Source organism: Misgurnus anguillicaudatus, chromosome 2 (assembly GCF_027580225.2).
Source record: "Misgurnus anguillicaudatus chromosome 2, ASM2758022v2, whole genome shotgun sequence".
NCBI classification, from domain to species: domain Eukaryota; kingdom Metazoa; phylum Chordata; class Actinopteri; order Cypriniformes; family Cobitidae; genus Misgurnus; species Misgurnus anguillicaudatus.
This window is the reverse complement of record NC_073338.2, coordinates 23,820,162-23,838,954: the sequence shown is the minus strand read 5'-3', so window position 1 is coordinate 23,838,954 and position 18,793 is coordinate 23,820,162. Positions and strand designations below refer to the sequence as shown.

Below are 18,793 nucleotides of genomic sequence, written 5' to 3'. Positions count from 1 at the left end.
GGATCACACAAATTGCAGTTTGTTTTAAATTCAGTATACTTTAATACTTTCATATAACAGATGCTTACATGATAATAACACAAAATAATAACTGCATTTACAAAAATATCCCAGTTTACACACCCTTGATTTTGAATAATGTTACCTTGCTTATCAATGACTGTTTTTATGTTTTTTGATTGTTGTGTATGAGCCTCTTATTTGATCTCAGCCATTAAACTGTCCACTGCTCTTCATAAATAAGTCCTTCAGGTTCTGCACATTTCCTGCTATTTCAGCGTCTTCTGCATGTTTGACCCCTTTCCAAAATCGACTGTTTGATGTTGAGATTTCCTTTTTTCTCTGAGGAAAATTAAGATACTCATACACAACTATAACAGAAGATACAAGCATTCAGCACAATGCATTAAGGGTACCAGGGGTGATCAGTTTTCTTTGTTATTGATTTGTTTAAAGATCGACTCAAAAATGGCTTTGTAAGTCAGTGCATGGACAGATATACACGATCGCACATTTTTAGGAAAAGAAGCCCCATAGCGTCCTCATAGCTGGCTGAAACATCTTGACTACCTAGTACGAGCTGGTTTTGTTCATATACTCTGGACGCACATGATGTGGTACTTAGATCCGCTCCCAAATGTGAATCTCATCAGATTTTGGCACTTTAGCAGCCAATCAGCAGCGGTGTTGAATCAAGACCTGGTACAATGCCGTTTAGAATGCAAGTGACAAAATGCCCCCTGGAAACTTCCATTTGCCAGTGGGCATCTGATTAATCACGATTATCATACCATTATCATACAATCACACACTAACCGTACACAGAGGGTCCCATCTGTGGTGTGTGTTGTGTGTGTGTGTGTGTGTGTGTGTGTGTGTGTATTACACTGTGTGTCTGTGTGTGTATGGAATATTTTTATGAAGAAAGGTATTTAAATATTAATCCTGTCTATCATTTTAAACTTCATTTTACTACTGCATGGAGTATCCCATTGTATTGAAATGGATGAATTGCCTCCAGTGAAAGATCTCATTAATTCCATTAATTGCAGCAGAGAATGGGCTGGCTTCTGTTTGTTTGCACTGGCTGAATGACAGCTCTGATAGGGAGCGAGGCTGATAAAGCCTCTTTGCTATGGATCACTGGATTGCCCGCAAGTTTTTAATTCGCTGTTGTCACAAATCGTTCAGATGGGCGTTTGTGAATATAAAAATGTCATGTTGCAAAATGCATCGCAAATATTCAAGGTCATTTGATTGATAGTGGTGCATTTAAAAAATGACATTTATTAGGGCTGCAGGATAGACAGAAATATCGCAAATGTGCATATCGCAATATACATATAGAAACGGTGTGCAATAACTAAATGATTTTAATACTTCAAAAAGTTATGTACAGTCAAAGTTTTCAAAGTACATGCAGAAAACAGAGACTGGTGAGACAGAAAAAGTGATGCTTTGTTTTCCTAAAAAGAATGTGAAACGTTTATGTTGTTATGTTTTATGAGTATTTAAATAGATTTTACAATTTAACGCATATTGTATCTAGTGGTGCTTCGATATATCGACCGATGATGCTTGCTATGCTTTTCAATATATTACGGTGAAATGTCGCTACATCCAAAAGCCAGAGGGCGCTCTCTTGCAGAAACTCAATATGCACTGCAGACGAAGAACCATACACTATGGCTGCGTCCGAAAACTTAGGCAGCTGACTTGTTCCCTCGCTGCCTCATGAGGCAATGACTTCAGAGGCATGAAGGCAGCTAAGAGAAACGCTTTCAAACACTTCAAAGGCAGCGTGTTTGAAATATAAACAGAGAGCGCCTTTGTAATAACTAATCACATATTTGAAAACTACAATACTAATTTTGCGCTAGAAATGCAATTAAAATGTGTAAAAAGTGAAAATATACATTTATTTACACTAAATTTGTGCTCCATTTGGCCGCCATTTTATTTTTCCGAACTCAACCAGGCTCGACCATTTACATTCCCCATGCGTGCACATGCATAGAATTGTGGGACAAGATCTGAGGAGTCAGGAAGTAAACCTTACATTGGATTCGGACATGCCTTGATGCCTTCCTGCCTTGGAATGCTGCTTTTTCAAATGCATGTTATAAACGACTCGAACCAACAGTGATTTCAGACCGATAAGGACTTACTGATCAAAAGCCGTAGTACATGAAATAGCTGTGAATAATATTGGCTGTGTGATTTAGAGTAGTTATTGGCCACGTATGATTAGTGTATATCGGCATTTATCGGTACACCCCTAAATGTATAACATATCATACATAACATCATTTAGCAAGATATCACATTTCCCCCTAAAGTCACAATGAAACGAAAGTATCGATTGTCTTATTTTCCTCGTCGTGACGTATATCCAAGTAAAACGGCTTCTTAAATTAGAAAAAAAGGTAGGGCGGGAGTTGAATTCGTCCATCCAGAATTCATTGGATCATTGGAAGTTGGGTCATGTTGCTATTTGCTAATCGCGCAATCGTTTCTCGGGCCCCGCCCTCTCGCCATTCCTCATGACCGGAAGTAAGGAGAGATCGTTTCGAGGAGGGCAGGAGATTTTTAATTTTTTTTTGTTTTTTTACAAATAATGAAGCTCACATTATTTGTAAACTTAATTTTTTTAAAGTTTTTAATTTCAATTTTTTGACTTAAAATTCCGTGCAGCCCTACCTTTTTCTCTGTTTTGTGCATATTTATATTCAAAGATTTTTTTATTGATATGCTTTTATCATTGCTAGTAAAAGTGCAACCTTTTCCACAAAACGCTCTAGGGCAATTCTTGACTTAGCCCTACAGCATTCTCTTATTCAAAGTGCAATGAATATAAACATCTCTCTTATGGCTCTCTGATTCCACAGCAGCACCTCTCCTCCAGGAACGAGGCCCAGTGGCATGACCGTCTTCCCCTTTATCAGTGCGTTTCAATGGCGGTTCTAATACCGAGAGTGGAAGACAACAGGCAGAGCATGATTCTAATGAAAGACCCTCCCATTGTCCTCTAAATCATCTCGGTTATTGAATGCCGTGCAATCCACACCTGGCTCCAGCCCTGGAGAGCTTCGGCAGCTCTCTCTCTCTCTCTCTCTCTCTCTCTCTCTCTCCCCTTCCTTCCCATCTCACTCTCTGTAAATGCAGGATTAGCCATTGAAGGAGCGTGCTTGGTTATCAAATTCATACAAGCGGCTTTTGCTTTTGTGTAGTGCTTTTAATTAAATCCTACTGAGGGGCTGGAACTGACCTTTTGAGTGGAGAACTGATTAAGTGCACAATGGCCAGTTATTTCTGAACCACAGTCTGTTGCATAGAGCGGCTGATTAACTTTCTGTTTAGGATGACTTGGCTTGAATCTCATTCACACACAGGCCAAGGAGAGGCAGAAAAGAGGAGTAATCAATTCTGGTTTAGAATTTAGATTAGGAACGATAGCATCAGGTAATTAACAGAGGTAAGGGCTGCGTTTTTAAGCAAAGTACAGTGGAAAAGGGTTCATTTGAGAGCCGAGATGGATATTTAAGGGGATAAAGGTGAAATCGGGATGGTTAGGATGTCTTTGAAAGGATTAGCGGATTTGTATCGTGCTCTTTGTGAAAAGCTGAAGGCAATTATGCCTGATGGGTGTGATAATAATGGGTTGAGTGTCGGCAAAGTTTCCGCTAGCTCTTAAAATCTCTCCTAATGTGTGATTATTATTATTATTGTGTAACCATATTATTGGGTCTTTTCATGAATTTAATGGATTTTATTTGTATTTTGTTTTTACACTAATTTTCCCTGTTTTAAGAAAAGCAATATTTATTTGGAAGAAAGAATAAATTAGTTATGGAGCACCACAGCAATGCTGCCCGACAAAGGCAAAAGACCTTAACTCGCTAGATTGTGGAAGTAAGAAAAATCACTTTTTAGTGACTTTTATTTGTAATTTTTTCTCCTGATAGTGTTTTCTCGAAAAACAACGAAATTGACTTATCCACACGATAAAGGAGGTCTTACATTTTCTAAATATATCAATAACTTATTTTCAACCATTTATTGCCTTTAGCCTTTGTGGTGCAGAATTGCACCAGCAAGTTTAACTTAAATCATAGTTTTTATTTTTAAAGGATTAGTCAATTTTCTTAAAAAAATCCAGATAATTTACTCACCACCATGTCATCCAAAATGTTGATGTCTTTCTTTGTTCATTCGAGAAGAAATTATGTTTTTTGAGGAAAACATTCCAGGATTTTTCTCATTTTAATGGACTTTAATGGACCCCAATACTTAACAGTTTTAATGCAGTTTTAAATTGCAGCTTCAAAGGACTCTAAACGATCCCAAACGAGACATGAGGGTTTTATCTAGCAAAACTATTGTCATTTTTGGCAAGAAAAATAAAAAATATACACTTTTAATCCACAACTTGTCTTCTTCCTCCGGCTGTGTGACGAGCCAGCGCGACCCCACATAATTGCGTAATGACTTCGAAAGGTCGCATGTTACGTATATGAAATGCACATTTGTGGACCATTTTAAGCAATAAACTGACACAAAGACATTAAATAGTATCATTGAACATACAACAACGTCGGAACGGCCCTCTTTCTCCACACTTGTGAACACTGGGGTGTAGTGTCGCATACGTCATCCGTTAGCTCTTGACGTGATGACGTATTGCGTGAGGTCGCGCTGGCGCCTCACAGGACCGAGGGAAGACGAGAAGTTGTGGTTTAAAAGTGGATATTTTTTATTTTTCTTGCCAAAATGACATTCGTTTCGCTAGATAAGATCCTTGTGCCTCGTATGGGATCGTTTAGAGTCCTTTGAAACTGCATTAAAACTGCCAAGTGCTGGGGTCCATTAAAATGAGAAAAATCCTGGAATGTTTTCCTCAAAAAACACAATTTCCTCTCGACTGAACAAAGAAAGACATCAACATTTTGGATGACATTATGGTGTGTAAATTATCTGGATTTTTTTAAGAAAATGTACTAATCCTTTAACTCGCTAGATTGTGAAAGTAAGAAAAAATTTTTTTTAGTGACTTTATTCGTCATTTTTTTCTCCTGATAGTGTTTTCTCGAAAAACAATGGAATTGACTTCATAAAGGAGGTCTTAAATGTCCCAAAAATATCAATAACTTACTTTCGACCCTTTTACTGCCTTTTGCCTTTGTGTGGCAGAATTGCACCAGCAAGTTTAACTTAAATCATAGTTTTTTTTTTTAAGTAAATACAAGACACTAATGTATTGCTATTACTTTTCAACTTTTTCTACATGTTTCATGTATTTGAAGTAAATGTATGCATGCGAACATTTTGCCTGATGTTCATTTACCAATGTTTGTATGTGTTAGAGTGAAACGGAGTTTCGTGAGGATCACATGCACTCCTGCACAGGACTGCCTGCACCAGAAGAGACCCTCGCCAGACACTGCTGCAGTCCTGGTGAGACCACATATCCCCGTGGCATACAGTACACTCCAGACGGCTGCGCTAGTAGGGTTTCATATACATCCGGTCTAAGAATGTGTATGTTTAGATCCCTGTGCCCTTTTTTTTTTTTTTTCAGTACCTGAGCCATCTGTCACAGTGATAGTGTAGTTTAGGGTCACTTAGTTCTCATACCTTCAGTCTTTAATTTTGAAGGTACAGTATAATCTTAAATGTTAAATTGAAATTATTGTGAATAATGTGAAATAATTTTGTTGACAAAAATATTATATGATCCATAAATAATGAAGACAAAGAAAAAAAACTTAAGAGCCATGTGTAGATTTCTTCAAAACTATTTAAAAGGCATCTCGGGCTTAAAAATCTGCTTGATAAAATACCTAAAGTACATTGCAAATTTTAGACAAAGGGTGACTACAGTAAAGATGTAAGAATATAACATAATTTTTAATTTACATTTTTTTTTATTTAGTTATTCATAGTTATGATCACTTAACTATTATTTTAAACTGTTTAAAGAATATAAACTAAAATATAAAATATAAACCTTAACATTTATATCCTAATTATATGCATCTTAAATGTATTAACCCTACACACAACATGCAGTACATCATGTATAATATGTAGTGCATTATTTTTTTCTGTACCTGAGCCATCTGTTACAGTAATGCTGTATAGATGGGACACTGCACACACACACACACACACACACACACATATATATACGTACAGATATATAAACATACAGTGTAATACTACAACACACAGTAGATGTTGTGTAATATTAGATAAACAATTACCAGGGAGTTAACACATTGAATTTACAAAATATGAATCAGAGAGAATTGGCCATTTGACCTTTGCTCCATCCTCAGCACCTGCTGTATGCAGTCAGACACTCAAAATGCAAACAGAAGTAGAGATGTCACATTAGATCAGAGGAAATGTGGCAATATGGCAGCCGCATGTTCACTTCCCCTCTTTTGTCTTTGCTTCACCCCTCCTTCAAAGAGCCAAGGTTCCCAGGACAGCATATGTTTGATCAACAACACCCTGCTTCAGTCCTGGACACTAATCCGCCTTTCACTGGACCGACTCCCAAGGGCTTCCTTCAGCCTCCAGCATGTGAGAGTGACCCCTGGAGGCCCAGTACAACTTTGCAAGGGCCCACCGATCTTCACCCCGCACACGACCCTCTCCAAAATCATCAATTAGCTCAGTCTGTCCTCCCCTTTACTGCTCCTTCTGGACCTCGGGCACAGGTAATGTCAAATGAGACACTTGGTGATTGATGTTGATACATTCATATTGTATGCGGCATCTGAATGCTGCCGACTTCTGCCATTGCTCAGTGTATAGCCCCATAAATAAAGTCTTTAGATAGCTTAACTTTTTAATTGTTGTGATGTAATTCTCATAATTTAATACCTGATTGCTTATCCTATCATTTCATTTTGGTTGATGGACCTGTGTCCTAGTGGTTTGTTCATGTGGTTGGAGAGATTGAGCTGTGGGGCTCATTAAAGTGACGCTTAGTCATTTCATCTTATAATTTCCTCTTCTGGCCCCCAATGTTTTGTGGTAATATATTAATATAATGTATTTAAAATGCATGAATGTACTTTAATGTATTTTAAGTAGTAGCCTAATTGGGTAAGTAATAATGAGCCCATTTCTCCTCAAGGATAAATGCACACATAGGCTACACTGCCCTCTAGTGTTTAAAGTAGTTTTGGGCAATTTGCTGCTTTCAATTTTTATTTATTAATTTATTACTTTTTACATTAATATTATTATACTGCTATTGCATGTGTTTTCTATAAATATATATATATATATATATATGTCATCATTGTATATTAACATATTTATACAGTACACAATAGGCTTTATGCCCAGCTGCACTACTTTCTGAACTTCACACACCTGGATTAATCAGTTTGTCCAATAATGGCAGACAGGAAACAAGAAACTGGCTGAAGTTCAGGAAGTAGTGCAGCTGGGCATAAAGCCTATTAAGTTTTAGAACGTGTACCAAACTCATCTCAGTCACTCAGGATAAGTTGAGATTTTTGACTATTTTATGACAGATAGGACTGCATACTTTGTTCATTCCTGATATTAAAGTTATGGAAGTGACTTGACATATCTATCTGTTTATTAATTTCAGTATTATAGTCTAAATTATTTTGCTAAGTAAAGAAGGTCCAGCTCATCTTTCCATTTCTTCACTGATTGTTTTGACATTTACATTTTTATTTGTCATCTCCTCAAATAAAGCAGGCCTCAATGTTGTTTTAGTGTGGTTCAAAACCTAGATACACCAACTGCAGCAAAAAGTCATCACCACAAACAACCTCCATCCCCAAACAGAAACCCGCTGTGCTGGTACGAGCCGTTGTCAGGATGGGATCGAGTGCCAAGCCCGTGGCTGTTGCCAGGGGGATGCCCATTGCTGCAAGGCAGCCAGCAAGCGCCAAGTCTACAATCTCTGCCAAAACTCCATCAGCGCCAGGGATGATGGGAAGGCATGTAGGTCAAAAGGTCGAGGAGGAGCCCCAAACTCCTTCAGCTCCTCAAAATCTCCCTGCGAAGCAACTAAACATCAAAAACAATGAAGTGGTCAGTATAATGTCCATCACAATCACAACTTTATTAAATGTAAACAGTGTTGATGTGACATCACATCTGTGTTATAATGGCCATTAAAGGGATAGTTCACCCAAAAAATGTCATTTACTCACCGTCATGTCGTTACAAACATGTATACATTTCTTTGTTTTGATGAACACGGGAGAGTAATGTTTGTAACTGAACTGTTCATGAGCCCCATTCACTTCCATAGTATTCTTTTTTTCTACTATGGAAGTGAATGGGGCTCATGATTGGTTTGGTAACAAACATTCCTCAAAATATCTTATCTCGGGTTTATCAGAAAAAAAGACATATTATACAGGTTTTTAACAACATGAGAGTGAGAAATGTGAGAAAATTGTGAATTTTCCCTTCAACAATGTTGTGGAGTTGAACTTTCTTTCTTTTTGACTCCACTTTTAGGAGTCTCTCTCTCTCTCTCTCTCTCTCTCTCTCCTCTCTCTATGGAGTTTGCTATTAAAGTGTGTGGTAATAGAGCCTTTCACCTCAAGCTCAATGAGCTCCAATGAGCTCAAGGTCAAGCAGAATGAGTGAAAGCTGTTCATTAGACCCAATTATTACCTCTAACAATGCAGTCAGGCAGAAATCAATAGCCGTTGTCAGGGCGCTTTCAAAGCTTTTCTCTGAAAATCAATCTGTCTATCCAGCTTTTTTCTGCATTCTTCTTCTGCAGTCTTGTTTAGGCATAAACACCAAACCATCATCAGATATTCGCCAATATCAGCAAGGATTTCAAAAAGCAATAATACAAATAAAAAATTTTTTAAAAACAAGATGCCCTTATAGTAATATATTAAAAACTTTTGCAAAATTAATAAACTATACATTCATGTAACTGGTCTATTTTGTTATCCTCAGTTTGGTGTTGAAGATGAGTTGTATAGGCAGAAGCTGAAGAATCAGATACAACTGAGGAAGAAGATCATCAGAGAGAAGGAGCAGAGGAGACGTTTGCGGGCCATCAACGGCAATCAGCATCAACGAAAACACCCATTCGGTCCTCCTGCTTCAAACGTCCAGCAGACGAACCCGAAATCTTGCTTTCAAAAGATTACGTACCAGTCGCCGTCCCGCAATCCCTCTCTCTGTTCTGACCTGAATTTCCATCCAGAATACCAGCCCCTGCCTCCACTGAAGCATCAGTACCATGCTTCAGTGGTAACACCTCAGCCGCCATGGCAACAAGCTCCAGCGGCCCGACGCTGGGTGCCAGAGCTGCGGTACAATCGCCCACATCAACAGAGCACAAACAGGGCGGTGTTGCCAGATCACAGGAAGCTTTGCCGCAGCAGTGCATGGCAATCACAAGCACAGGACGTTTGGGAAGGAGGGATGAGGATGCTAGAGATGACAGATTGTGATACGCCTGTTCCTGACAAAATTGGAGTGGTCAGACACCGTAACCTAGGTGTAAGTACTACACCTTAAAGTACCTTTAACTTATTTCTTTTCTACTCAACCTTGTTTCAAATGAGAATCTTGCTCTGTGTCTGAAGTTGCGTACTGGGACAGTACGTACTAAATTAGATAAAGCACCTACTCACCGACCATTAAAATATAATCAGGGGTAGCGTGAATGACATTAGGGCGTATTACATTCTTTTTCCGACATTATGGAATATTGGGTGACTCCTCTCCCGGGTGCTCATGTGACAGTAAAGTGTCCATCGAATGCACACTTCAAAGTCTTGCCAGAAGTAGATCATCCGGGTATTTTTCACATACTGTTTTTTGAATAGTATGAATTCGGACATAATACCAGGGTTGCCACGGGTCCTTGAAATCCTTGAAAGTTTGTGAATCTGGAGGAAAAAAATCAAGGCCCTGGGAAGTTTTGGAAAATATACATACATAGATACAGGTCATTGAAAGAGCTTGAATCTATTTTATGCAAGAAGTTTTCTGGAAAAAAAATCCATATTATTCCCTGTGTAGTGTAGGATAATATCATTAAAATTCTAGAATTTTAAGCACACATGCGAAACTTTTCGCTTTAAATGCTTATATCTTCTGTATGCAAATGTTGATTCATACCAAAATGCTTTTTTGCATAGTTGTGTTTGACACATGGAAACGTCTCGGTTGCGTATGTAACTGACTGTTGTTCCCTGAGAAGGGAACGAAACGCTGCGTCTCCATTGCCATACGTCCTGCCTCCCTGTAACGCCATCTTTGGTGATATTTCAGATAGCGATATACTACCTGGTTCCCGCGTCACCCTGTCTTTGTCGTTAAGTCTCACCATTAGTTGAATTTGATATACACATTCAGACGCACTTACCCCTGGAGGCGTCCCCAAAGTGTCACTGCAGTGACGCAGCGCGAGTTCCCTCAAAGGAGAACTGTAACAATATATCTTAAAAGGTAGCACAACGTAAACTTGCTCTCACTTGAAATGTGTCCCCACATTTAGTCCTTGAATTTGAGGGTATTGCACCTGGAAAGTCCTTGAAAGGTCCTTGAATTTGAAATTAACTAAGGTGTGGGAACCCTGTAATACTCACCTCGTGTACTAGTATGGAGGTAGGCGATTTCGGAGGCAGTGTTTGCTTCTCAAATTGATTTTTACATAGCTACATAACGTGACAAACTTCATTCGTATTCACTTTTTTGCTTCCACTACTGATGAAAGTTCCTGTATTATTTGTATTAAGTGACAGCAAAATTTTCCTTATTTGGTTTCACCTTTCTAAACAAACATTCTGCCTACATCTCTGTCTTTAAACTCTTTTCCATAACTCGTCCTGAGAGGCACGCAAGCTTTGCCGAGCGATGAAGATAACAGGGTGTCAGTCTTAATAGAGGTTGTGCTGGTGACGGCGGTGGGGTGTCTTTGCGGAGAAACGTCTGCAGACTGCCGAATTGATGAGCTTGCGTTTGAGTGGTGCGGCCCGGTTGAAAGACAGATCAGCAGGATGCTACCCAGGGACATTGTTCGGCTGTCAGTCTCATCCGTGCTGACAATGTTATCTCATTCCCTCTCTCCAGTATCAAGTATCTTTCAGGTGTTCAGAATTGGATGTCACCCCCTGAAGACGTGCAATTAATCTATAATTGTTTTCAGGAGAGAGTGATTGTGTATGTGTGGGCACGTTCTCTTAATGCTTGTAAATAAAGAGTTGCTAGTGTGGCGGATTTGGATTGAGGAGCTTAGCTATAGATAAGGAAAATTAATTTTGCATCAGGAATAATAGCAGACGTGCCGTCAGGCAACACAAAGCAGTAGTAAGGGTGAACAGGGAATTTGTCAAGTGTTGTCACCCCGGGATAATACTGCTTAGTGTGTGATTGGTGTAATGGAGGATTGTGATTTCAGTGAAGGGGGATTATTCACTTTACACTGTGCCGAGAGCAATGGAATACAGTTTGGGATGCCAGAATGCAAACCATGCATTCCTGTAGTGCTTTAACGTTTTACCTTTTTACCTGGCTATCAAAATGTACTGTACAGATCTAGGCTCTAATGTAGGTTGCATGCAGCTACCATTTGAATTATTTAAGCTCTATACATACACTGAGGATTTTTTAGACCATTTAGAATAAAGAATCCAAGTACTTGTAATATTTTTCCTAATGATACCACAGGATGCTGCATAGGCCATGATAAAAAAATCAATTATGTCCAAGTCTGTTCTCTCACTGGGAATGTTGTGTTGATGTCAGACATTGTAACATAGTCAGTGGGAGTGACATTGTTGTACAATACTGTTGGCCAGTTGTTTTGACTGTGGGCCTGGGGTGCCCACTGCTATCTCAGCAGTGTAGTGGTCAAGTGTGACATTGGGCCTCGTCCAGCCGAGAGAAGTGCAGAGCTGGTAGCAGAGACCCCTGATTTGTTTTAGCTCATTAAGGTATGAGGTGGGACGCTCTCTGCAGGAGGACAGCAAGGTGGATGCAGCATAGGAAGGTCGGAAGGACACATGGAAAAGGATTAAAAATATAGAGAGTATGAAAGAAACTTGAGAAAAATATTTTGCTTTATTTTCTCACCCTAAGGCTTTAAAGCATTACTGTAGGGTTGGAAGATCTGTATGCTTGTGGATCCTTAATACGTTCACAAAACTGATATACAATTCTACACAATATACACAAAAATAGTGAGAACTTTTATTGCACTACCTAGATATATGTATTATATTTATACAGTATATACAATATATAAAAGAGAAAATTGACAGTAGAGGCAGTAGTGTGTCTGTAACGTATTGATGCTAAACATTGGTGTAAAAAAGTGTTGTCCCCCTTTGTGTTTTTTTTTTATCGCACTTATTAATCAAAGATAACACAAGTAAACACAACATGCATTTCCTAAATGAAGGTTTTTATTATGAAGGGAAAACAAAATTTAAACCCACATAGCCCTGTGTGAAAAAGTGTTTGCCCCCTAAACCTAATAACTGGTTGGGCCACCCTTAGCAGCAACAACTGCAATCAAGCGTTTGCGAGAACTTGCAATGAGTCTGTTACAGCACTGTGGAGGAATTTTGGTCCACTCATCTATGCAGAATTGTTGTAATTCAGCCACATTAGAGGGTTTTCAAGCATGAATCGCCTTTTTAAGGTTATGCCACAGCATCTCAATAGGATTGAGGTCAGGACTTTGACTAGGCCACTCCAAAGTTTTCATTTTGTTTTTCTTTAGCCATTCAGAGGTGGACTTACTGGTGTGTTTGGGATCATTGTCCTGCTGCAGAACCCAAATTCGCTTAAAGGAATAGTCTACTCATTTTCAATATTAAAATATGTTATTACCTTAACTAAGAACTGTTGAATCATCCCTCTATCATCTGTGTGTGTGCACGTAAGCGCTGAGGCTGCGACGCTTCGATAGCATTTAGCTTAGCCCCATTCATTCAATGCTGCCATTTAGAGATAAAGTTAGAAGTGACCAAACACATCAACGTTTTTCCTATTTAAGACGAGTAGTTATACGAGCAAGTTTGGTGGTACAAAATAAAACTGTGTTACTTTTACACCAGACGCAATGGGACACAAACCAGTTCAACGTTTGTCTTATCAGTCCACAGAGTATTTTCCCAAAAGTTTTGGTGATCATTAAGATGTTTTCTGGCAAAATTGAGATTATGTTTAGCAGCGGTTTTCGTCTTTTTTCAGATACATTTTTTTTTCTTTTTTACAGGGTAGACAAGAGAGTACAAGTTCCAATCTCACACCACAGATGAGTAGAGAGTCCAGTTCAGTGATTGAAACTAAGTCCAGAGTTGTCACCTTCACAACACCCAATTCATCTCTGCAAGGTCCAAGACTGCGCTGCCACAAACGCAGAAGATTGTCCACCCTAAACCAGTCCCAGCACAAGGTAAACCTGTCTCTGTCTGTATAATTATGGTCAGGCTCTTGATTTTTTTTAATTACTCTTTTTGGGGCTGTAGAACAGTTGCAACAACACTAAGTTAAATATTAAAGGTAACGTTCATCTATAAAAATGTTTTCGTTATGCACCAATGAGTTTAAATAGAATCTCCATGTTTATTAAAAATAAACCTCAGCAGTTCATAGTGACCCTGGGCTGTCAAACTTACTACACTATCAGAAAAAAAGATACAAAACTGCACTTTTCTATCGCTGGGGTGTACCCTAAAGTTAGGTTTTGTACATTTACAGGTATACATGATTATCAGTGGCCTTATACGTCATTTCAGTTGCCTGCCGCCCTCTTGAGTACCTACCGAGTACTGTCTATAGCTAGCTTGCTACGATTTACATCATATTTTCCGCCACATATCTTATTTTCTTGTTTTAGTTTGTAAATTCTATGCATTAGATTCATATAGCCATAAATATAGCCATGTGTCTCGTGTCTTAGTCATCTCCACTGTTATTTTTGTAATCAAAAACAGCTAACATGAAACAAAAACTGTAAATATATGAAGAACATAACAATGCAAACTTACTTTATCCGAGCCCAGCTCCACAGTCCAGCGCAACTCTGCAACGCGATTTCATTTATATACAGTCCGGTATTTTTGCACCTCGATCGTGCTCCTTATCACCTTTACCAAAACACTCTCAACCCAAAAAAGTAATCTGCAGTCGCCGATCCACAATGGAGATTATATATAACCTAGGGGTGCACCGAAATTTTGGTCGCCGAAAATTTCAGCCGAAAATGGCATTATCTGTTTCGGTCCGAAATAAAAATCCAGCTGAAAAAGTCAACCGAAAATGAATGTCAACCGCGCCACTCCCATCCGTGCGCTAGTGCTTGGGTTACACTCACGGTGATCAGTAGTCTCCCACCCCTCCCCTTCGTGCTCAAGCAGGTTTCACTCACGGTCGAGCTGTTTGCACGCGTCTGCAAAGATTAAGCATGTCTTGATGTGTAAACTTTAGAGAGAGTCGCGCTAAAGTGCCTCATACTGTAATCCATTAACATACATTTGGCGAATAAAGCAACAAAACACAACATAACGTTTTTATGTGGAGTGACTGTTGCGCTGTTTGTGATTCACCCTCGGTCTCTGTGTGTGCGCGCGTTTAAAGGCGGAGTCCATGATGTTTGAAAGCCAATGTTGATATTTGAAATCACCTAAACAAACACGCCCCTACCCCAATAGAATCTGGACCTTCTGTTGATAGGTCCGCCCCACACATACGCAAACCGGCATTTGATTTAATTTGATTGGCTATAAGTGTGTTTTGGTAGTCGGCCCGTCTCCTTTTCCAACGCGTTTTTCAAACATCGTGGACTCCGCCTTTAAGTGCCCTCAATAGTGCACATATGAGAGAAACGCGTTTAAAAAAAAAAACAAGCAAACATAAAATCTCTCTGTTATTGACAGGGCACATATAAACAAAATTATCTCCACAGTATTCAAATTTAGTACACAGTGATAGCCATAAATGCAATTGTACTAATAATTGGCATAATAATTTATTTCGGTGTTTCGGTTTCGGTTTTTCGGCCTTGGTTTCCTTTTTTCGGTTTCGGCAAAGAATTTTCATTTCGGTGCATCCCTAATATAACCTCTCGAGAGGTTTCTCAGCTGCTCTATGAGAGGTTAGCCGGCCGCTATGCTACCAAAACAAAACATTCGGGGTGCGCAGAGTGTGCACACGTCTCTGCATGTGTAAGCACAGATTTGCGCAGAAGTACATTTTACTGACATAAGTTGAATCCTTGTAATCGTTTTATGATTGGTTACTACCCCCATCAATACAAACTTTGCTGGATAGGCAATGGCTGGCTTCATTTTGGCCTTATCTAGTCAAAAGCGAAGGTACGCAAAATGACACCTCGCTTACCCAATGTGCGCTTCCAGGACATTTTAGGTTCTCAAACCTTATCTGATTGGACAAAACAGAAAAATAATGCGGAATATTTATCGGAACAGTTTAACGAGATGCATTTAGAGTGATCGTGAAACATGATCGTAAGCATGCATGTAAACAAAGGGGGATCTTGCAGGATTTTTCCCTATTTTTTGTTGTTTTGGATTAAAATGTGGGATGCATTTTGAAGAGTGGACACTTACATTGCAATCTACGCTTAAGTTTTTTGGATATGTCAGAAATTATCAGAACCATATGGCCAGATATGTGAGTACCGACATTTATATTAATATGCGGTCTGTCTGCATTTCACTTAACCCTTTTCATTCCAGTGTATTGATGGCAAAAACAACCTCAGAATATGAATCTTGAGTATTTTAGCTTTAAAATAATGCCAATTTTATAGTTGATAATTGAATATTTATTGTAAAACAAAGTACAGAAACACATAGACTGATGTATTGATCTTGCCGAATCAGGTACTCAAGTTGGCGGCAGACGAGTTTGAGAAGTGAGTGATGTACGCGGTTGACGTCATCTGATATTCATGTATGCCAAACATAATACAATGTTGTACCTTTTTGGGTACATTACTGTACCTTAAGGATCTCTTGTGTACCTTTAAAGGTATAGTTAACTGTTTTGTACCCCTAAACTTTAACTGATACAAATTTGTTCCTTAAAGGGACAATTTTCCATCTCCCCTAGAGTTAAACATGGCTGCAGGAGGCGCAATGATATTACGCAGTGCCTGAAAGTAGTCCCTTTGGTAACTTTCAATAGCAGAGGAATATTTTCAGGGCACTGTGTAATATCATTGCGCCTCCTGCAGCCATGTTACGGCAGCAAAGTCCTTGCTTATTACGCCAAAATGAGTATAGATCCTGGTCATATTAGCCTAGAAAATCACAACTTTTAATTTTCTGTTGGTTTTAGTACACAATGTAACTACAGAATAGTCATGTTTTAAAACTCTTTGGTCATTTTTGAGCGCAATGCTAGTGGTGTAATCAGATTCAATGGATTGTGCTAAGCTATGCTAAAAGTGGTACCGCCAGACCCGGAGATCAGCTGAATAGATTCCAAAACGGTAAAAATCAAATGTTTTTGATTGAACCCCAAAAGGTACAAGATTTAAATGTTTTTTATACCCATAAAGGTACAGAAAATGTTCAGTTTTAAACCTTTTTACTGACAGTGCATAAGGACAGAAAGTATAGTTTTCATTAAAGCTATAACTGACCAGATAAATTATGCAAATCTTTATGCAGCTTCAAAATCAAATATGGAGCATGTCAGTTTGACGTCATAAGGCGTGTGAGAACCAATTACATTTTGATTTGACATTTAACCAGTGTCGTGTGTGCCATATTTAATTTAAGAGCAGCATAATGGTTCCCATGAATTATGTAATTTCAGAGAGAATAATCATTTAAATTTAGTACTGGTATTATATGACTTCAGAAGATGTGGGATGTAGCTGAGAGATCATACATAAAACACAGATTCTTCAAAATTCCACTTTTTTGTTTTACAGAAAATATAACAGAGTCAGTATTAACCTTAACTTGAATGCAGTTAAGTGATATTTAGTTGTCAGTTAGTAGACTTCCTGTCAGTATTGAAACATCAGCAGACGCCAGAAGGGCAAACTAAATTGGTCGTCTCGGTGTGTGCCTGGCGCTCGCTGCTGCTTGTTGTTCAGGGGCGCGGTAGAGTTAGAGAGGGCCAGATGGGCAGTGCCCGCTTGGTGCCAGGCAAGCAGACGAGCAGTAGAGCAGGGAGGGGGAGGATGGGAAAGGCTGCAGACCTGGTGTCAGATGAAGGGCTTTCTTCCTCAACCGCTGGGGTCCATCTGAAAAACCTGCTGATGTCAGTAAGACTCATTCAGGTAGGTCAAATCCTCGCTCCCCTCCCAACTTCACCACTCACTGTCAGGCTGGTCTTCTCACCCTGGAAAGCTGATACAATCAGTGCAATTTACTGTGAAACTGCTTCACCCCTTTGTGGAAGTTATTCCCAGTTGTGCAGTAAGTGACACTCTGGAACAGACGATTTAGTAACGCAATTTTAATGCTGAAATAGGCAGGCAATATTATTTACATGTACATGTTATTAATCAGCACAGCAGACACACTTCTCCAAGTGATTTTCAAATGATGAACGTTTTGTTTCGTTATTTGTTTCTGTAACTTTTTGTGATTGAATGCTTTTATGTAAGTCATTTTCAAATGAGGAAAGTTTTTTCTTATTGTTTTGTATGGTTTTTCTTGTTTTTGCAGCTTGCCCCATGTGTTTGCCCCAGGCATGCCACACATGTCTTAAAAAGTGAAACCTCTAGGTGTTGGGCTGCTGTTTAGGTCACAGTGATGAGCAGGTCAATGTATAAACAACCCGCCTTTCGACCGACGTTTTCAACTAACACGCCGGCAAAACGGACCGGATTTTTTTTTTACCCTACACACTTCCTGGCCCGCATTTTTTAAAAGTAGTAAATGTTTAAAATAGTTAAATGGCATCTTTATTTCAATCGACCAGCCTAACCGTGACCCGAATATCATTAAAAATATTTTTGGATGACTCGTAACCACGGGTGACCGCAGGCAACCGCTCATTTTGGATCAACCCGCACATCAATGCTAATTCATAAGGCCCACCCTCATCATAAAAAGGAATGGGACGTGACCTATACTTAAAAATTACACTTCAAATGAAATTTTCCTAAAGATGGTTTCTGTTACTTTAGTTATTTCTTATCATCCTGATGTTCTTTAAAGAGTTAATTTTTCTAATACGTTTGGTTTTAGTTGGTTAATAAGGGATGTGATGACATGATATGTCTCTGTTTGAGTCAAACGAAAAAATGATACATTGGCTCTACTTCACAATTACTGAATAAACTCCAGTTTACGTCATCGGAGTATGATGTCAGAGGCCATTTTTGAGAGATTTTGGCAGCATTTTTCTCTAATTGAAGTTTCTGGAAACATTTCATCCATCTTTTTTATAGTCTTTGGTTTGTACCATGAGGCACTGGTGGAGACAGGGCATTTTAAATAAGCTTACGTGAGCAGGCAGTATTATTTACATTCATTTAGCAGATGGTTTATCCAAGCAACTATCAGATGAAAAGGTTTTGGTTTTTGTAACTTAATATGTTGGTACCACAAAGCCGAGTGACCCCATATGTATTTGTATTAGTGGCGGCTGGTGACTGCTCATTCAATTCAAAATATGTGTTCGGAGTGTCGTGTGTTGCTTGCGTTTTCAAAATGTGTGTTCGTTGCGTCATGTTAGCCATGTGCATCCCGTGTCTTATCAAAATAAGTGCCTGCTGCACATGCGTCAAAACTGTTTATGATGAAAGAGACGCTCATGTTCA

The 18,793-nt window shown here is 39.0% G+C and overlaps 1 protein-coding gene across 4 annotated transcripts in view; it reads left to right on the top strand.

Annotated features, from left to right (window-relative positions):
* The window catches only part of rbm33b (RNA binding motif protein 33b), a 41,769-nt gene that overhangs the window by 12,943 nt on the left and 10,033 nt on the right, over positions 1 to 18,793 (top strand). For all 4 annotated transcript variants that reach the window (XM_055202032.2, XM_055202031.2, XM_073875087.1 and 1 more), the window contains 5 exons: positions 5,364 to 5,454; positions 6,475 to 6,725; positions 7,837 to 8,085; positions 8,977 to 9,528; positions 13,259 to 13,438. In XM_055202032.2, the coding sequence (XP_055058007.2) occupies positions 5,364 to 5,454; positions 6,475 to 6,725; positions 7,837 to 8,085; positions 8,977 to 9,528; positions 13,259 to 13,438 (1,323 nt within the window). The remainder of the gene's footprint in view (positions 1 to 5,363; positions 5,455 to 6,474; positions 6,726 to 7,836; positions 8,086 to 8,976; positions 9,529 to 13,258; positions 13,439 to 18,793) is intronic.